This window comes from Mustela erminea, chromosome 16, assembly GCF_009829155.1.
Source record: "Mustela erminea isolate mMusErm1 chromosome 16, mMusErm1.Pri, whole genome shotgun sequence".
NCBI lineage: Eukaryota > Metazoa > Chordata > Mammalia > Carnivora > Mustelidae > Mustela > Mustela erminea.
The window spans coordinates 82,336,640-82,352,346 of NC_045629.1; the positions used below are offsets into that span (position 1 = coordinate 82,336,640).

General features: G+C 53.5%; 1 protein-coding gene across 17 annotated transcripts in view; it reads right to left on the reverse strand.

The window, feature by feature from the left end:
• The window catches only part of PTK2 (protein tyrosine kinase 2), a 248,642-nt gene that overhangs the window by 93,119 nt on the left and 139,816 nt on the right, over positions 1-15,707 (reverse strand). For all 17 annotated transcript variants that reach the window (XM_032315953.1, XM_032315950.1, XM_032315952.1 and 14 more), the window contains 4 exons: positions 12,148-12,288; positions 11,585-11,662; positions 4,939-5,046; positions 3,325-3,442 (listed from right to left, as the gene is read on the reverse strand). In XM_032315953.1, the coding sequence (XP_032171844.1) occupies positions 3,325-3,442; positions 4,939-5,046; positions 11,585-11,662; positions 12,148-12,288 (445 nt within the window). The remainder of the gene's footprint in view (positions 1-3,324; positions 3,443-4,938; positions 5,047-11,584; positions 11,663-12,147; positions 12,289-15,707) is intronic.

Here is a 15,707-nt window from a genome sequence, read left to right on the forward strand (position 1 = left end):
AGTGAATACCCTGGGCCGGTCTGATTCTGCGGGAGGATTTCTAGAAGGCGGACAATGGGCAAGGGCGCCCCCGCCACGCTGGCCGCCGGCACCTCCCACGGACACCGACTGTGCGGGCAGGTCTTCCCAGCCTCGCCGAGGATGGGTAGGAAGATCAGTCACTTCACCAGACCGAAACCAGAGAAGGCGCTCTGTTGCCGCTGGTGCCCTGCTTCCTGGGCATCTGCGTGTCCGCTCTCCTACAAGGGGCCCGTGTGCCCACTGGCTCATCTCAGCGAGCGAAGAACACGCGAGAAGGGAGATCTGGACTCCTTGCTGTCTGTGTCACCGATGTTCTCCCTCCTATGTCTCAGTGAAGAATGTTTCTTTCACTGACAGAAGTGCTTTCATGTTTATACAACCTGCCTGTCAGTTCTGGTCTAGCTCCTCTCCGGGCCGTGACATCTTGGAAGCGTGGGTCCCCTCCCTCACAGGTGCAGGCTCGGTATCATCCCGCGTACAGGAAATCCCCCGAGGAATGAGATTACGACCCTATGTTAACTTGCATAATTCTCTCCTCTGAGGGAAATCTGACTAAAATTGAAAAACTACCACTGAACTTTCTTGGACGGTGTAGGCTAGCTAACGCCCTACAATAAGGGCCAAGGTCATTCAGCAACTCTGGAGGAACTTGGCTCAGGATATCTTGCTATGTATGGCTCTAATTCTGTTGTCTGTCCCAGTAAAACCACCATTAAAAGCGCCGTGTGAGTGCGACATAATTGTGGCGGTCACAGAACAAATCAGGTGCACCTGAGCACACGCAGAGCTCACAGCAGAACCTGTGGATCACCTAGAACAGGTGTCTCTGTTGTGCACGTAAACATGTATATGCTGCTTACCACGTAACAGTTTACAGTCTAGAGAAGACACACGGGCGTATCCGTGTCTGTGACCGCACACTGCCAGGGAAGTGGAGCACCGCACTGTAGAGACGTGATCAATTTATTAGACATTTCAAAAAAATCTAAATTAAGAAATGCTCATGTGCTCTTGTCCACAAGTATTTCGGACTATAATCCACTAAAAATGTTTGACTTGGGGGCACCTGGGTGGCTCAGTGGGTTAAGCCGCTGCCTTCGGCTCAGGTCATGATCTCAGGGTCCTGGGATCCAGTCCCGCGTCGGGCTCTCTGCTCAGCAGGGACCCTGCTTCCTCCTCTCTCTCTGCCTGCCTCTCTGCCTACTTGTGATCTCTCTCTGTCAAATAAATAAATAAAATCTTTAAAAAAAAAAAAAAATGTTTGACTTGAAGTACATCTCCACTGGGCAGTAGAGCTTTGCTTAGGTATCCAGGATAGAAGTTGTGTAAATAAATTAACATGCTGGGACTGAGAACAGGGTTTTAAGTAAATTATCGAGTCTAGTATCTCATTCTGTAAAGACAACATAAAAATTGCTAAGCGCACCCTACTAGGATTTTATGAGAAGCGTTTTTCCCTTGTGCTCTAGTCAGATGCATGAAGAACTTAATGCCTCTCGGTGCACAAGACGTGATATCAAGATGTTTATCCCTAAGGGGGGGAAGAGCCAACTGAAAACTAGCACAGGAAGGTGCTGAAGTTTCAAACATGGCAAGGCTGGTGTATTCAGCACTCAATGTCTCATTGTTATTTTTGTGTGGACAGACATACTGATTAGGAACATCTGGTAAATTAGGATAAAAATTGTTAAATTATTTACTAAAAAGGAGACAGGCAATATGTCACATTGAACACTTTCACAAAATACTATCTTCAGGGAAAGGAATTTTCCCAAAACATTTAAATAAATTTTGCAAGGTTATACCCGTGCTTGAAGCACAAGATGAAAAATCATGAGTTCATGTCTGCACGAGTTTTAACTGAGAGAAGCCTTTAGACCTTTCTAAAAAGCAACTTCGTTACTACATTCCATACAAAGAAAGCTACTATAAATCGAAATATATACTATATTTTAGAAAAGAGTAGGTTTTACTGGTGTGATCGTGGTGTCACACGGTTTTTACTCGATCAGGCGTGTCCCAGAAGCCACACAAGACTGGCCTCAGGCTGTGGCTTCAGCTACTGTCTTCGGAGCACAGCACGAGACTAACTTTGAAACAAACGTCCCGGGGGTTCCTCTGCTTCACACGGCTCCCCACCGCGGCCCCCGCCTGCTCCCTCCGCCCGTTCCGTCAGCGCAGCGCACTGGGCAGCTGGCAGGCCGGGCATCCTGCGGCGTCTCTACCGGGAGTTCGACTCCATCATCCGCTCTCCCGGCTCCTCTCCAGGCTGTGTACACAGCACTCAGCCCCTCGGGACCACGCTCCTGGGAGGGTCCTGGTCATGGGGGCAGTCCTCCAAGGACCCTCGGTCTCCCTGCCCCAGCGCGGGCAGCTCCGTGGGCACCACTGTGGACCCGCCTCCCAGGCCGTAAAGCAGGTGACCTTCTGTGTGGATGGGGACGGTCAGAGTCCAGGTGCACACGGAAGGTCGGGCTCGCAGGCCGGCAAGTAGCAGCCACGGGAACAATGCGGACATGACAGCCGCCACAAGTGCCACACGGCTCCAGCCCCTTACAGAGGTGAAGTCATTTACCCGCCCCAAACCATAAAAGAGAGGCGGCGGCACTCCGTGTGTGTGACAGCGGGAGACCCGAGCACAGGAAGGGTCAGCGATTTATAGGTAGCCGCTCAGAGGACCTGCGATTTGAACATACAAACGGATACATTGCTAAAGCCCAGATTTTTCCTGCTACCATGATGCTATTATCCTGCCGGGAACACTCTGCTTGATTATTTCAGAAATCCAAATCTTCCGAAACAGCCCTTCGCAGGGCCTTGCAAGAACCCCACGTCACTTCTGAAGTGACACAGCCTTGCTTCTGGGACAAGTATTCATTCTAATCACTGATCTGACATCACGACTTAGAACTAATTTTGTTCTGTGCTCTAAGCTTTTGAGATCTATAAGAAAAAACAGATACTTTATTTTACATGAGTTACAAAGGATACCTGAAAACAGACAAACATCCAAAACATTGTCCCAAAAGTTTATGTACAAACACTGCCAGCACTGGACGGCACTCCAACGTGTTGCCTGAACCCAGCAGCCTGAACCCAACAGTGTTTCCCTGTGGCTCTTCTAGTCAAACCCGGCTCAGAGGCTGCGCCCTGCCCCACTTCCCCCAAAAAGCAAGAACATAGACATAATGGGTTGAATTACTCATCTGGTCTTCAGAGTCGTCTGAAAGAAGGAGTAGAGGCTTTGGGGTGAGCTCGCCTAACAGCTCCCTCGGGGCTGCTCAAGCAGAAGCAGGACCTCACCTTTCTGGGGTCTGATGATAAAAGACTGTGTGGCCCCGTTCACCAGCCGGCAGTACCCATCTATCAAGTCCGCCATATTCTCGGCGATGGTTAGGGACGGCGCTGTCACTGTCAGAGGCTAAAAGGGGAAAAGACCAAGAGAGAGGCGTTATTGTTCTCTGCAGGCATCAAAGGGGCAGCTGCACTGTGACATCAGAACTCTAGATACACTTGGAAACAGAAGAGTGACAGCGACACTGATTTGTCATAAAGTTGGTGTGAAAAAGGAAGTTTGATATTTAAGGACGTTATTCCTAGAACATGTGACAGAAGGCGGCCCAGACAAAAACAGAAAAATCACTTAAAACTGAGATTCATTTTCTAGAACTGAAGGAGGCAAAAAAAAAAAAAAATTATTTTCAGAGTGTCTGGCCCCTCAGCACATCTAATTAAGGGAAGAAGTTAAAGAATTAGTGTATTTCAAGTGTGGCCTATTTTAGAAACTAAACATGGAGTACATTTTTATCAATTAGCCATCATCATTTTTCTAGCATTAAAGACAATTACTAAAATCTCATTATTTTTAGCATGCATAGCATGTTTTGCCTAAGAGGTCAGAAATCACTGTTTTCACTATCAGACCTGCAGTTCTGATAAACTTCCTTAAGACTGATCACTAGCGATTACCCGGGAGATGATCAGAGCTGTTCCTTCCTGCCGGACTCAGGGATGCCCTCGTCCGAGCAGTACCCCGCCCCCGCTCAGCCTCAGACACACCTTCCCGGCGCTCGGCTCCGTGTTCGGAGTTCTGGCCACAGTGGGGCAGAACAAGAACGTTACGGAGATGCTGTCAGGAAATTTTAGCTGGCAACAGTTTCCGTATTTCAGGGTTTCATTTATTCACCTCGGAGAAGCAAAAATGCACTTCCTAGAGCCTCAGAAATGTTGCCGCTCCCAAGGCAGAAAGAACAAGTGACAGATAAACCCATCTGAGGAAAGGCTGTCGCCACCCAAAGACCACGGGTGGTACGCGGCACAAGGAGGGGTCCGAACGCGTGCTGTGTGCCACCATCCCTGTCGTTCCGACTCCTCAATAAAGAAGCGTCCTCTGCCTGTTGATCAGAGAGGGTCCCCTGATGCACAGTTGCCAGGTGACGCCCTACCTGGACCGGGCCACGCTGCCTGTGGACTAAAAGCGCGGGCCCCAGGAGGCGCCCCATCTCCACCACTTGGGCAGGGCCTCCTTGGCCGTACACTGGGGACAAAGGATCTCAAAAAACTTCTTTCGCTGGGTTCTGAGAATGACCCATGTCGCTCCTGGCTCCTGTGCTGAGCGTTGAAGCGGCGGGGCACCCAGCCGGCAGGAGCTGCTAGCCGGTGACCCGGCCCGGCAGGCACAGCTGTCTGGGAACGACGCCGCTGACCCAGGGGACCCGTGTGTTCACACGGTCCTAAGAGGGTGAAGACCATGGCAGTTCACAGGACTCTTCAACCGCCCTGATGTGCGCCTGACCGGCTCTTCCGTCTGTCACCTGCTCTACTCTGGGGGACATGCACTCATCGCTACTGGAGACAGAGCAGGAGCACGTGCGAGGAAGCTGGGATTGCGAGGGCGCGCGGAAGCCGCATCCTTACCTCGGGCGCGCCGGCGATTTTCAGCTGCAGCATCCCTTTCCTGTCCTTGTCTTCGCTGTTCGAGTACTGAATGGTTTGCACTTGATTGAAGTCGGCCAGATGTGTGGGCTTGGGAGAGAAAAGGCAAACCTCTTGGGACCCCAGAAAAGGACTGTCCGGTACTGTGTGATCCTCTCGCGGTGCCCACCCCGCCGCACTCTCCCGAGGGCCTCCTCGCAGGGACCGCGTCCGTCAGCCCCAGCGGGGTACTGGCCTCCTTCCGAGCAGTCCTGGCACAGCCAGGAACCGTCTGCTCGCTGCCAGTGAGGGACGGGCCTGCTGTCTGCTGCTAATGACCGAGCAGGAGCACTCCGGCTGTCAGAGCCGGCCGGGGAGTCCCAGGCCCCAGAGAAGGAAGGAACGGAACCAAGTCCCAAACGTGACTCGCTCGCTGGCCTTGGGGGGAGCCGCCTGTGGGTCGTGCCCCCTTCCCACAGGGAGGGACCTGGCGCACTCCCAGCGTATCCTGAACTAGAGCGCATCTCTGAGTGTAACGGCACCACAGGGGTGGCAGGTGTCCAAAGGACCTTTCCCAGAAACGCATGCCAACAGAGATTTCATTTCTCCAAAACACATGCCCATTTGTCCCTTACCCTCCCAGCAGCTCATGACGAAGGTTTGCTGTGATGTTTCCCACGCATTTATTCACAGCAATTACCCCGATCGCGGCCTCCTTCTGTCTCAGTGCCAAGAGGCGGGGCCTCTCCCACCAAGTGCTCTACTCAGCCCAAATTCTGCCACTGGGACCGAGCTGGACTATGGTGCAGAAAGTGGCTCACTGGGACGCCTTGGTGGCTCAGTCATTTAAGCGTCTGCCTTCGGCTTGGGTCATGATCCCAGGGTCCAGGGACAGAGCCCTGCATTGTGCTCCCGGCCCACAGGAAGCCTGCTTTTCCCTCTCCCATTCCCGTGCTTGTGTTCCCTCTCTCGCTGTGTCTCTGTCAAATAAATGGATAAAATCTTAAAAAAAGAAGTGGCTCATAGGGGCGCCTGGGTGGCTCAATTGGTGAAGGATCTGTCCTCAGCTCAGGTCACAATCCCAGGGTCCCAGGATTGAGCCCCATGTAGGGCTCCCTGCTTGGTGGAGAGTCTGCTTCTCCCTCTGTCCCTCCCCACTGCCTTGTGTGCATGCGCTCTCTCTCTCTCTCTCTCAAATAAATAAATATCTTTAAAAGAGAGAGAGAGAGAAAGCTTCCGTTCACATCAGGACATGTTCACAGCTTTGCGTTCAGGCACAGGTGTGCTCTGGGAGGCCTTCGGACGGGAGCCCAGGGCAGGCCTCCAGTTTCCCACTCTAAGACGCCCCAGCAGCAGGCGGCTCAGCCCCTGTGCCTACTCCCCTCTCTCCACCTCTGTGCCATCTGCCTGCGCGGGGTTCCCTCCTCCTTCCCTGACTGTCTTCCATAGTTCCTTTGGCTTCTCCTCTACTCCATGGCTAAATCATCAAGGGCCACAGGACTCTGTGCTGGGCCCATCCTTCCCGTAAGCCGTGGCAGCCCAGCCCCGTGGTGCAAGTAGCATCCCCAGCCCCAAACCGGGACACGTATCCAACTGCCGGTGTGACACCCCCACGTGGACATCGAGGCCAGACTCAGAACAGCACAGTCACGGGATCTGCTCTCAACACCGGCTCCCTCTCAGGCCTCCCCAGCACAGCAACAAGCGTCACCATTCAACCCTGTTCCTGAGCCGAGAGACAGCGGCATCCCCGCCGGCTCCTTCCCCTCCTCCCCGACCCAGCCGGCTCCACACCGGAGTCTGCGGTTTCCTTCCACCTTCCCAGCTGTCCCTCTGGTGCCATCGACCCTGCAGCTGTCGCCCTGGACCCGTGCCTGGCCCCCTCACAGACCGCCCCTACCTGGAAGCCAGGGCCGCGCCTCACCGTGTAAGTCCGGTCTGACAGCCCCTGCTTCAACGGGCACGACGCCGGCAGAGGAAGCAAGCGCCCACCCGGCGTGCCCTCCGCCTGCCGCTCGGACCCGACTTCCCATCACGAGCTCGTCTTGATCAGACGCACTCTAGTCTTCCCAGGGCGCCCTCAGGCCCCAGACGGCTGTTTCTGGTTGGCTGAAGAGTGAGGGAGGCAGATGTGGACCATGGCCGTGAGACAAGATATAACGCACAGAAAATCCCCTCACAACGAAAACTGTCCTATGTCCTGAACAGCTTTCCAAGATCCTGGTGTGTATTCACGTTGGTGAGAAATCAGACTCTAGAACCCAAGTCTTTTTTAAAACACAACATATGCTCTGCACTCAACTTTCCAGGAGCACAACTTGGGTGTAATTTAGGTGTAATTAATGATTTTGCTATCTCTGGAATGTTAGGATGAGTTGCTCACCATTTAGGAAAATGACATTACAGAGGGCAATGATTGTTTGGTATCCGAGCTGCCGACCCCATGTGCACATGCGTCTGTAACAGAGGAGATGAGGCTCCTTCTAACCAGGAATCGACCGCTATTAGGCTGGTGACACCTGAAATGACGAACATCTCAACTAATCTCAGTAAATGATTATGTTACCATATTTTATTAACTTATAATTAAAAAAATTTTTTTCCAAAGCACAGTGAGAAACTCATCAAGGAAATTATTATATTCCTTTTTTTAAAAACCTACAGTGTTTCTGCCTCACTCTGACACGCCCCCCCAAGGCTGGTCACCTGGAAGCCCTTGTCGCTTCTGCACACTGTGTGTGAGGGAGGACTCGCAGCGGCCCTCTCGGACGAGCGCGCCCAGTCCTCAGCTCTGTCCCTCCTCTAACGGCTGCTGGTCTCTGAGCTGAAATAGACGTTTTGGAATTATGATGTTCACAGCATATTCTGTGATTTTATTTCAAGTTACCAAAAGGCTCTTAAAAAATATCTGTTATGGGGCACCTGGGTTGCTCAGTGGTTAAGCCTCTGCCTTCGGCTCAGGTCATGGTCTCAGGGTCCTGGGATCGAGCCCCACAATGGGCTCTCTGCTTGGCAAGGAGTCTGCTTCCCCATCTCTCTCTGCCTGCCTCTCTGTCTACTTGTGAGCTCTTTCTCTCTCTGTGTCAAATAAATAAATAGATAAAATCTTAAATAAAAAACCTGTTATAGAGGTATCTGGGTGGTTGAGTCATTAAGCATCTGCCTTCAGCTCAGGTCATGATCCTGGGGTCCTGGGATCAAGCCCATCGGGCTCCCCACTCGGCGGGAAGCCTGCTTCTCCCTCTCCCACTGCCCCTGCTTGTGTTCCCTCTCTCGCTGCGTCTCTCTGTCAAATAAATAAATAAAATCTTTTTTAAAAAATCTGTTACAAAGAAGACAGGGTTGGGAGGGAAGCACAGTGACCAGCCCTCCGAGCGGTACAGCAGACACTCCCCACCCGGCTAGGGCCCTCGCTCACGGTCACGGTATTTCTGCTGTCCGTGTTCTTTCTTCTATCTGCTCTCACAGACAGACTGACCGCGCCATGCGGGGAGCTCGTGGGGGACACCCATCTCAGCCACCCCTTATCGCCAGGAAGGAGGGCGGCGCCTGGGACGTGAGGGAGTGACTGCGTGACTCTGAGAACTGCCGAGGCGCAGGGCTCTGTTCTAAGTACCAGGAGGAGAGCAGCGAACCAGGGCAGCGTGAGCCCAGACATCAACAGTCGTGCAGGAGGCATGGCATTGCAACTGCGGTAAGGACCGCAGCAAAGCACCCGAGGGTACTGTCTGAAACTCGCCCTGTTTTGTTTGGGGAAGGGCGGGAGGAAGTGATGAGGCCCAAAGGAAGGCAGGCCCCAGGAAGCCAGGACCGCGCAGACTTCCCTCTGCACTGGGCCCCGGCTGCCGGCTCGCCGCCCAGCACCAAAGAGCTGCACACACATGCGTGACCTGGCCAACGCGACACCCCGGATGAGGCAAGCAAGTCATCCTGACGACCCGGAGAGAGGGCCAGTGTGTGCACAGGAGGCCACAGAGCGGGGCCGTCTGGTCCGGCCGGCTGCTGAGGCCAGTCCGCGCTGAGCTGTGACGGAGCGCAGGACACACGCCACCTGAGAAGACTCACGGTGATAAGGGACATGAAAGTCCCACAGCCTCTACGCGGATGACGCCCTGAAATGACGGTAACTGGGACGGACTGGGACACAAAAGATACGTCACTGAAATTCATTTTTACCTTCCAAACTGGGCTGCTAGACCACTGAAAAGTCCAAGGCAGCTTGGACCTGTACTGGGCTGCGCTGGCGAGGGGGGGACCTGAAGTTGGGAAAGTCGATAAGGACTCGGAAGTACCAAGGGGCTCCACTGGGCCCCCGGTGGAGGCTGGGCAGGCTCTGGGGCGCCGGCGGGGGCTGCAGAGAGCACGGGAGGAGCCCAGGCGGTGCACTCAGAGCAGCTCAGCTTCGAGCAGCGGCGCTCACCAGGGGCTCAGCAGCCACGTGCCAAGAACGTGTGCTACAGAGCAAAGAGGAAACGTGTGGGCTGCCTGGCGGGGACAGGGAAAGGAATACAGGTTTGAGGGAGGACATTTTTAGGATGAGAGAGATTACACATTTTTCTATGCTAACAGGAACGGCCAGTAGATTGGAAGCATTTACTGGTGCAGGAAAGAGAGCAGAGTCGGGGTCGCTCCGCAGCCAGGAGTGGTCTTACCGGAAGCGTGACGCTCACCCACAGAAGGCCTGGCCCTGGAGGGCAGGTGTGGCAGGCAGAAATACAGGCAGGACAGATTGTACAGGCACTTCCCGGGCTCTGTCCTCACCACCCCATCCCAGTTTCCGTCTACTTTACACAACAAGCAACTTTCACTTCAGAGGACAGAGATCCTCATAGTTTCTAAGAGAAAACTTTTTTCCCCATAGAAATTGATTAAAAACCACCAGGTGCTTGGCCATAAAAAAGACAGGAACACATTCACTAGAATTAACCTGTGAAAAACCTGCCTCTGCTCATCGGCCAGGAACGGGAGAAATGGTAACAGTGAGACCCAAACCCTCAGAGCGGCCTGAAATGTAACATGCTCCTAGATAGTGCTACGAGGAACGAGAAAACTTCAAGCTGTACGGAAATACGACAGGAGAACACACCCGCCGACACTGACAAGACACGAAAGGTTGTTCGAGAAAATGGCCTCCAGAGTAACTGGAAAGAAACACCCAAAGGGAACAGCAGGAGGACGGCTAAAGTCAAGCGAACGAGATGGAAACAGGGTCTGCTGAGATCGATGCCGACACGGAGGGAAGGGACAGCAATGCCATGCCCCTGATTTCCGTGCCTGCCCACTAAGAGCCGCTGTGACACACCCACTGCCCGCACAGCTGAGAGCGCCAAACCCCCCAGACGCGTGGCGGCCCGAGACCAGGCGCAGGACTGAAGTCACCGGAGAGATGACGAGAGAACCCCGAGACACTGCTCCCTGGTGACCCTGACAACACGGGAGGCAGAGGATGTGCTAATGGAACGCGAGCTACAGCAGGTGACAGGAAGGGGACACCTCAAACTGCCGTGCTGCTGCGGGAGGCGTGGGAGGGGCGCAGGCATGATCTAATTCATGACTTCATTGTCTGACCAATCTGTTAGGTGGCTGAAATGATTACGGACACTTTACTACCGAGGAAACATGAGCCAGTGGCGGCAGGACGGAGCCGAAGTCACACAAAGTCACACGAAGTCTCACACTCACGTGAGAGTGAGTCAAGGTGGAAACCGTGGCTGCGGCCTCCAGAGCCGGCCTCCCTTACCCACATTCAGGGCCCCATTGTGACCTCACCAGAGGACTCGAGGTGGAATCCAGGGTGGGTTAAAGGCTCACATGTATAACGGACAGAGACAACCCTACAAGAAAACCCAGGAGACCACAAATTGCACCTAAAGGCCGGGACGTGACAATCTGTAAGCAGTGAACACACATAGGCCACGGGCTGCCCGCAGAGCTCACACCGACGGCCACCCTTGCCACCGGTACAGGGTGGCTCCAGCTGGGCACCCTCCTGCCTACACTTGGTATGACAGCTCTTCGTCTCAGCCATCCTAGCAGACACTCAAGAGCGCCACGCTGCGCGTCACCCCGGGGCTCCCGGAGCAACACCTTCTCCTCTACCTCCAGACGACTTGGTACCCTCTTGGGTCGTCTGCCCTTCACTTAGCGATTTACTGCCAAGCTTCCCCCCGCTTCAAGTCTACTGTCAAACGTATTAAAGCAACTATCTGCCTTGCCTTTCTACTACCTCTCGATGAGAAGTTCTTGATTTCAACGTACTCTAATTTGTCAGAATTGTCTTTTAGAGTTAGTTCTTTGTAAATGCTGTTTAAGGAATCTCTTCCTACTCCAAATTCACATAGATATTCCCGTGTTTTCTTCTCTGACTTATGTCACTTGTCTTCCACGTGGAGGTCAACCCTCCGGGTGGAATGGGTCGTCACGGCGTGTGACGAGGGTCAGAATGCCCTGCTTTTCGCTGCAAACACCCGGCGGGCACTGCGGCATGTACGAAGAGCTCATCGGTGATGCAGAACCTAGGACAGTGTCCCCTCTCCGGCGGGGGGCCAGAGACTGGGAGGGGGCGGGACTCATCCCCGTCTGTGCTCGGGTCCAGCATGAGGACGGTCAGTGCACAAGCAGCCCCAAGATGTCCCTAAAGCAGACTTACATTGCAGCCCTTGTCTGTGAGGTAACTGATGCCTTCTTCGGGGCCAATTGCCAGTTCCACTGAGATAATCCAGCTTGACTTTTGAAGGGTGAAACAGGTGACGACAAAGTTCCCAGAAGAGAAAAGAAATATTTTAGATGAAAGCACGAACACGTTCAAGGAGCAAGGAGGGTGGAGGCGGGGGCCTTCCCTCTACGTAGCCAAGCACGACGGACACCTGTGACTTCACTGACCCAGCATCCGGTGGGTCTGAAGCCAATGGGTCTTTGGAAAGGCTCTCTGAATGGTTAAATTAGCCCAGAGAGCACAGTTAATTAATATATCACTGAGCTGGAATAAAGAAATCTAATCTTCAACACAGGCGTGCTTCTAAAGCAAGGTGACTTCCTCCTCGCATTGATACATTTGCTTGTTTGCATTTTTCCCCACCGGAAAATGACGAATATTTTCATGTTGTTAAATATGTGACAGTCAGATTTCAATTAGAAATTCAGGTGTCCATGGACAAGAGAAAGCAAAAGAAACGAAATCCAGGCCACCATTTCCCACGTCCCCATACTTACACCCAGAGCACACTTGAAGCATTCTTTATCGAATCTATACACCGGGGAGAGGATCTCAAAGAATTTCAGAATACTTTCTTCTCTGTTAAGGTTGGCAAACTGTCTAAACGTCTGTTGGATCAGCTTCCGTAGCGTTTTGGCCTGCGCAATAAAATCACGAAAGTCATTTTAGAGTCGGCGACACACAGCAGTAACAGCAAATGCCCAAGACACCAGCTCCCTCGCACCACTCGCTCCCACCTCTGCTCACATCACTGGGAAACGCCACATCCCTTTTTAAGCAGCTGTAATAAAATGCACACAGTGTAAGATACAGCATCCTAACCCTTTTAAGTACATAGTTTGGTGATTCCAAGCATTACTTCTTTTTTTTTTTTTTTTAAAGATTTTATTTATTTATTTCACAGAGAGAGATCGCAAGTAGGCAGAGAGGCAGGCAGAGAGAGAGGAGGGGGAAGCAGGCTCCTCTCTGAGCAGAGAGCCCGATGCGGGGCTCGATCCCAGGACCCTGAGATCTCCCATGACCTGAGCTGAAGGCAGAGGCTTAACCTACTGAGCTGCCCAGGCGCCCCTGCAAGCATTACTTCTTAAACAGAAATGTATAAGGCAATAATGTGCTTATTAGAACATGCTGTAAAAGGTCAGGCATTAAAAAACACATACTGTCTTAAAAATTAAGCATAAAAAATAAAATAAAAAACACGTCCTATCTATGCACATGATGGGGAGCTGGCAAAACCTAGCTGGGAGGGTACTCACATGCCCACTGTTAGGAGGGAAGTAGCTACAATCTTCCTGAAGGGCAATTTGGCAGCACAAATCAAAACACATTAAAGAAAAACTACTTTGGATCCAGAAATTAAATTCCAAGGCATCAGACTTCAGAAGTGACTGGAGAACTCCACAAGGAATCAGCAACAAGGAGGTTCGGTGCAGAAGGATCTACAACAGCGGCTGGGTTACACACATCATAATTGGCCCACGTTGTACGCGGCCCTCGAGACCGTCGTGCAGAAATAATTCACGGACATGAAAATCCCTATCATGGTGTCAGGTGAAACAGTCTGTACGTGGAGTACAGACGCCTTTAAAAGCAGAGAACCGCTGACAGGGTGACGCAGGTACGTGTGAGCTCAGGTGCACACGTATCCACACATAGAGAAGGAGACAGAACAACTACGCCCTTTCTCCGTGTGGCGGAACGAGAGCTTCCAGACCTCTGGTGCGTGCCTGAGTGCTCTGCTTCTGCACCGCGAGCATCTGCGTGGTGGAGGGAAGGGCCCTCCAGGCAGCCCACAGTCCGCGGTACGTCAGCAGCAGCCCGGGGAGGCAGCGGGCAGAGGATGCACGACACGGTCCGAGGAAGGGCTGGGGGAAGCCGCAGGAAGCACCCGGCTTTCACTCCAGGAAGAGACAGAGTCCTTGGGTGCCTTGGGCAGAGTCACGAGAGCTGACACACCGGCTGCCGCACCGTGAACTGTACGAAGGATGCTGGGGGGACCGAGCAGGTGGCAGTGCAGTACTCGAGAAGAGGTGAGCAGAGTCTGTGCACGTACAGAAGCGGAAAGGGGTGAGAAGCAGATTTATTCTGAAAAACAGAACCAACACAATGTCCCGAAAGGCGGGAATTCCCATGAACTGAAATGGTGAGCCCGTGGAGAACAGGCCGGCCGGTGAAGGTCCTGGTGGAGACCCGGGGCCCGGCTGAGAGCTCAGGCAGGAATCCAAGCCAGCGGACAGGAGGAAGCTGGGGGTGGCGGGCGGAGAGGAGGGGAAGGCCTCATCCCACCGAGCATGCTCATCTGAGCAGGTCGGGGGCTGTGGCTGCTCAGGCGGCTAGGAGGTGGCTCGCCAGGGAGCAGCACATGGGGGTGACAGCCCGCTGCAGTGGCGTGAAGGCCACCGTGGGGTCAAGGGATCACTGGATGTGGGACACTGCAGAGAGTGAGCTGACAGCTGGGCGCTGTAGCCAAAGACCAGGACGGAGAGCTGGCGGCCAGCAGTCAGTGGGATGAAGACCACAGTGCAAGAGGCGGGGGCAGGCAGAGGACCAGGTTCAAGAGCCGAGGGAGCAGGTGTGGCAACATGACCTATGGCACGTGAACTTCCATTCTAAAGGCTTGCGCTGCTCTTGCCCAGCGGGTGTGGAGGAGGCTATGAGAAGCAAAAAGACCAGCCACGTTCCTAGAATAGACCACCCAAGAAACACCAGCAGCATAGACTCAGAGCTGATGGCCAAGGAGAGAGCTGGGGACCTTTGGGACACTCGGATGACTGTATGCGGATGGCAGGAAAACAGGCACCTGGGCAGGACGAGGGACGAGGTTTCTGGATGGAACGGAGGGCAAACAGAAGGGGCAAGCTTGGTGAAAACAGAGTCACACCAATTCTGGACGTGGGTGCAACCCTTACGTCTTTGGACCCGAACACTCAGGCAGACAGCTGGACACAGCTCTGGAGCCCAGGAGAGGGCAGGGCCACAGCTGAAGGGGTCACAGACGACTCCCTCCAACCAAGCGGAGGAGGGAAAGAAGGGAACACCGCAGCCGGGCCGGCAGGACAGTGGGGGTGCTGCAGGCGTTCTGCCGAGGACTAAGGACAGCTGTAGACCACACGGTCAAAACTGAAGATAAGGGAAACGGGCTCAAGGTCAGCAAGGCTTCGAGAGCAGACCTTCACACAGAAAATGAGCAGTTAGCCTTGGAGGCTCCAAACAAAAAGTCTGGGAAACATATTTGGGGAATGCCCATCTAAGCACTGGCCACGAGTCAAGGGGCGGAAGAGGCCACTCGTATCACAGGCTGGGACGGCACGTAACAGCTGTTCGGACTCTGGGCTCTGCAAACACCCGTGGCCTGGGAGGTCCAGCTGCCGACAGGAGCGCGCAGACCGGCCGCGGAGACCCGAGCGAGAGCACAACTCCAGCCTAACGACGCTGAAACAGACAACACGGAAGTAAAAGCTGTTCTGTCCTTTAAGCGAGGGCACATCACTCACTAGCATGTCAGCGGGAAGACAGCTCTGACTGCTCTGAGTTCGATGGCCTGAGGCAGGACATAGTGCTGCTGCGTGCTCACGCGTCCGCTGAAGGAGAAAACCAGAGCACAGAAAGCCCCGGAAGGCCCCCAACTCTTCCTACAAGGTCAGGACACCATAACCTAGAATATGGCAGCAGCTGCAAAGAACGGCTGCCCAAGGAGCATGGGGAGCAGAACACAGCGACAGATCGCTTTTATTAACATTGATAAAAAGTCGATGTGGCCACTCGCACCTCTAAGAACGTTCACTCAGAGCAGCTGGGTAATGATGCACGGTGACTAACCCGGTCAAAGAGGTTCAGAAACGAAGCCAGTTCTCTTGCCTTGTAGCCGATTCCCAACCAGCCACCTGTTTAGAAACAGCGGACAACACTCCACGCTCACACCTGCTCACTGTTCGAAATGTGTTCAAAATGTGTCACCCGGAAGAGGTTTCTCTCCCAAGTGGGAGAGACAGAGTTCTCTCCTTAAAGCCGAGCAGTTGAAGGGGTGTCCAGAGTGTCAGACATCCCCCCCGCCCCA